Genomic DNA, 4,911 nt, shown 5'->3' with positions numbered 1-4,911 from the left:
TACATAATGATAGTTTTACTGCATCTTCATCATCACCAACTTTATATGAAAAACATGAACGATTAATGAATGTAGCAAGTTGTAGTTCAGAATTGTCTTCTGTGCCTTCGAACGATTTATCAGAGGAGTTATATATTAAACCTGTGAATATTGACAATTCCTCTAAAGGGTCTTTCTCCCTCCAGAGTGAGAGTTCTCTTGTTGGGAAAACAAGTAGTCCACAAGAAGGAACAGCTGTATGATCAAGCAATCCAGCAAATGCTATTGACCTAAAATGTAGCTGAAGTATTTGATGGCATATGAGCATCAAATACTTTATAGTGTTGTCCATCATTGATTTTGTAAGGAATTAAGACTTAAATACGACCTTCCATTTGTTTTTCCAAGTCTTTGTCAGTACAAGAAAAAAGAACTTAATGATAGATTTTAATATAGAGTCAGTTGTAAGCTTTGTCATCATCATTAAACTTATACTCAGAGATTCAGATTTGATTATATGCTATCAAATGCCAATATGTTAAATTGTGTTATCTTGTAAAATCTGTCCATGAGTATGATTACCAGTTTTAGCAGAATGAGCATTACATGTTGTGGGGTTTTCTTGAACCATAATAGACAATTTTTCAACTTTGTATTTTTTTTTTTTTTGACAGGAGGTCTTGACTATAGCACGACCTTTTGGGAATATTGCACACCTTGAAAAATCATTTTATTACACTCCCGATAATAAAGTTTAGTTTAGAAAAGACTAATAACAAAAGAAATGTGGAATATCTAAACACAATGCCAAAATATGTAATAATGCGTAAGTATTAAGTTTAGTAGGTCATGTCCATGTCAGTGAGAAATAAGTTTCAGCTCGTTGCTAGGTGCCTTTATGAAAGGTATAATGCATTTGCAACCTTCGTGACACACTACTGTCATCACTTTGAGCATGAAGTTTGATAATTTTCTGATCATTTTTTAACTATGCCAAGACGTAGCAGTCAATATGGAATCCTATTTCCATTTCATACAGTACCAATTGCCTGTTAGGTGTCCTTTTGGTATTAACATTCTTAAGATATCTGTCACTGCCTACACCCAGTTACTCATTCACATCTGAGTCTCAGACCAAAGACTTAGATAAACTGATCTTGGGATGTCATTTTGTTCTATAGCCCCCTCTATCATACCATTTCTTTAGTTCTTGTAAGGGTAGGCAAAATCTAGATCATAATTCTTTTCACTACACACTTTCTCATTTTGTCCCTTTTACTGGCACTCAAAAGCTCTTAAAGGGCCGAGAGAGCTGTAACACATCTAAAAGCAATCAAGCCATTGAAGTGTCAAAGCACCACTAAGTCCTTAAATTATGAACAGGAACTGATAAACTCCCATTGACCTCAACGAGTTGTGGATTAAACCAAATTGTCCTTTGACATGACTTAAAAGTGTCTCAAGACTTAAAAGTGTCTCAATTGTTAAAAGTTCTAAAAACAAACAATTAAAGCATATATTACAAATTTAAGATACTTAGATCTATTTCAAGACAGGCATGGACTAGAACCTCTTTAATTTAAATTGCTTTTTTTTTTTTTCGCATTGCTGTCTTTCATGAATAATGAACCATTATTACTTCAATGTGTTAATGATTTTTGTGTTTATTTTACTGCCAATGATTATATGCTTTTAATGTAGTTACAGTCTTATCCAATAGATTTTAAGCGGGTCGTCAATGGGGCTGATGGTATTGTCTCCCCTTATCCTTCTATATCTATTTTGCTTTCAGTCCTTATCTTAGAATTAGAACTAGGTGGTGTTCCTGACCTCTCATAGAAGGCAGGGAGATACTTACTTTGTCTTCTATCCCCTTATATCTGTTTTCCAACTTGCTTTCTGTCTTTGTCTTGGAATGAGTTTACTTGGTTTTGTCCTAGCCCTGGCTGGATACCCTGGCTGAGAGGGAAACAGTCAAATGTATAGTTACTTTTTGGGAGATGATATTTTTTTCCCTTGCAAATCATCTCTCTGTTATGCATTGTTAGATTTGTTATTTTGAATATGTACTGTAAAGAGTGTATTCCTCTTAGTTGATATCCTGTGCTGGTGTCCGGGTGGGACTTTTAAGTGATCTCAAACTTGGTACATTGATGGTATGCTCTTGGAATCTTCATCTGATCCCTATTTGTTCCCAGTTCCCCTTTGTCTTACTTTTTCTTGTGTGCTTTAATTGTAATTCTAGAATTTGTCAATCTCATTATTTAGATTTTTACTGGCGCTGATATAACCTTAATGTGTTGCAAGCGCTGTAAAACCCTTAAAAAACAAAAACAATTAGAATGAGAAGATCTGGCGTAGATTCAAGCTGGGATCTATTACTATTTTGGAAGAAATCAGATGCGAGCATGACTGTTCATTCTATGAGAGATTATGTTTTTCATTCATATTTAATCTTTTGAATGGATATGTATTAGAAGTCATTTATTTTTGCGAATATTTAGTGTTAGCATCTGCTGAGACTTTGGGTTACAGAATTCTTCTGGGAGCTATTTTGTGGGGTCTCTTGCCCTCCCATGATAGTATGCAGGAATGTCACTTGCTGTGTCTTTTATCCCCCTAAATCTGTTTTCCAACTTGCTGTCTGTCTTTGTCTTGGAATGTCATAACTTGCTTTTGTTCTGGCCCTTGCTGGAGTCTTTGGCTTGGCGGGCAATAGTCAAATGTATTGTTATATTTTTGGAAGATGATATTTTTTTCCTTGTAAATCATCTCTCTATAATGTGTTATATTTTCTGTTTTGAATATGATATGTAAGCATTTGAGTGTGTTCCTCTTGGTGGGATCCTGTGCTTATATCTGGATGAGACTTTTAGATGATCTCTTATTCCTAAAATTAATAAATGAAAGACTGAGTAAAAGTTTTCTTATAAAAAAAATAAAAGATTGTAGAGATCTTCTTTGGTTAATTCACTCAAGTATATATTAATGATCTTGGAGTTCGATAAATGACCCTTTACTTAATCTACCTTTAACTTTTTATCAACCAATACAATTGATAAAAGTCACCCCTTACTGTTCCCTTGGTAGAAAAGCAAGTGCTCATCATGTTAACCTTTTAATAGCAGGAATACATTTTTTGTTTTATGCCATATTTTCTATCCTTATCATATCTGGTTGTTTTAACCGTTTTCATCAAGAGATCAGGAACAGCGATGCAACTCCAACCTCTCGTTGCTTAACTGTAACTTTTACTGGTCTCTTTGTGAAAACTCTATCTAATGTCAGGTTTGAGTAAAATTGAAGTCTACATGTAGAGGATATAGTTGTTTAAAATCGTATACATTTAATAATAGATGCCATTAAAAGAAAATCAAGTCTTTTCTCAAGTCCGTGACCCCATATCTGTTTTCCAACATGCTTTCTGTCTTTGTCTTGGGATGATATTACTTGGTTTTGTCCTGGCCCTGGCAGGATACCCTAGCTGGGAGGGGAACAGTCAAACGTATAGTTAGAGTTTTGGGAGATGATATGTTTTGTTTTTCATCTCTCTGTCATGCACTGTATTATTTTTTTTTTGTTTACATATTTATTATTTGTAAACATTTGACTATGTTCCTCTTAGTGGGGGCATGTGCTTTTGCAGGATGAGCCATTTAGGTGATCTCAAACTAAGTACAATACTGGTGGTATGCTCTTGGAATCTACATCTGTGCCCTATTTGAACCAATTCCCCTTCGTCTTACCTTTTTTTGGGTGTTTTAATTGTAATTCTTGAACTTTTTACTCTCCCATTTTCTTCCTTTTTACTGGCTCTGATATGACCTAAATGTGTTGCAAGCGCCATAAATCCTTAAAAACAAACACATTTGATTCTAGATATTATTCAAGTCACACTGCTTCTTGGGTATTGAGATTGCAATTTTGTAGTAAGACGTTTAAAAATTTGCTATGGTTTTAGATCAAGGAAGTAACAAATGTGTCGAGATAAGCAGCTTAACAATTGTAGTTTATTTTTTATTGTATTGCCCAAGATAGAGGGCTATAATGCATTTTATATTGACTGAAAAATAGAGTTACATTTTTACTTTTAAAATATGAGGGGTGAACTGTGTCTAGGTGATTTTTTATCAGCTTAATTTATATTTGAGGGCACTGACACCCTTTAAAATATGGTATTCATGAAGCAATAATATTATTTAATTAACAATATAACTGACTTTCTGTTTTCCCCCCGTTCTCTTTTTGAAAAAAAATACAACAGACATTGTTTGCCTTAAGGTGAATACTGCATAGTAGATGATATTACAAATTGTGATGGAATGGCATTTTCATTTTATTTATTTATCTATTCACTATGTGATTATAATTTGTATGTGATCTTACATCTTCATGCATTTTTTATGTCTTGTAATACTGTATAAATCTTTTACATATATATAATATGCTGTTACATATTATGTACCTGGTCCATTGTTTTCAAAAATGTGGAGGAATAAAAGATACCTGGGAAATTCTATGGCCTATTCTCATCACAATAAACACGCTTATAAATTAAGGTGTTAGAAACTTGAATTTTTCCACTCTTTATTAATGTCATGATATTCCCTAAGGAATGTAGTCCGTTCTTGGCTGGTTGATCCTACATTAGTCCATAGACTTACCATCCCTCCTATCCTCCCCTGTCATTGTCATTTTCGTGTGGCTTAGTATTCTTGTCTTGGAATAATATTATTTGGTTTCCCATGGGCCGTGTTTGGAGCCTTTGCTGAGAGGGAAACGTCAGATGGATTAATCTTTTTGTGAGAGATGATTTTTCCCCCTTATAAATCATATTTCCATCATAGATTATATTGATGTTTTGTTAACATATTATATATGATTTGTAAACATTTGAGTGTCTTCCTCTTAGTGGGGACCTGTGCTTGTAAC

At 33.9% G+C, this 4,911-nt stretch overlaps 1 protein-coding gene across 2 annotated transcripts in view; it reads left to right on the top strand.

The window, feature by feature from the left end:
• Positions 1–4,533, top strand: part of LOC144962872 (uncharacterized) — a 33,534-nt gene extending 29,001 nt beyond the window's left edge. For both annotated transcript variants that reach the window (XM_078896231.1, XM_078896232.1), the window contains exon 12: positions 1–4,533. This exon is cut by the window's left edge and continues 1,105 nt beyond it. In XM_078896231.1, coding sequence (XP_078752357.1) covers positions 1–242 — 242 coding nt within the window. In that variant the 3' untranslated portion in view covers positions 243–4,533.
• The last annotated feature ends 378 nt before the right edge of the window (positions 4,534–4,911 follow it).

Source organism: Berghia stephanieae, chromosome 1 (assembly GCF_034508935.2).
Source record: "Berghia stephanieae isolate SIO BIC M18660-M18661 chromosome 1, UCSD_Bste_1.3, whole genome shotgun sequence".
NCBI lineage: Eukaryota > Metazoa > Mollusca > Gastropoda > Nudibranchia > Aeolidiidae > Berghia > Berghia stephanieae.
Note: the sequence above shows the minus strand (reverse complement) of the source record. Positions and strands in the feature narration are given on the sequence as shown.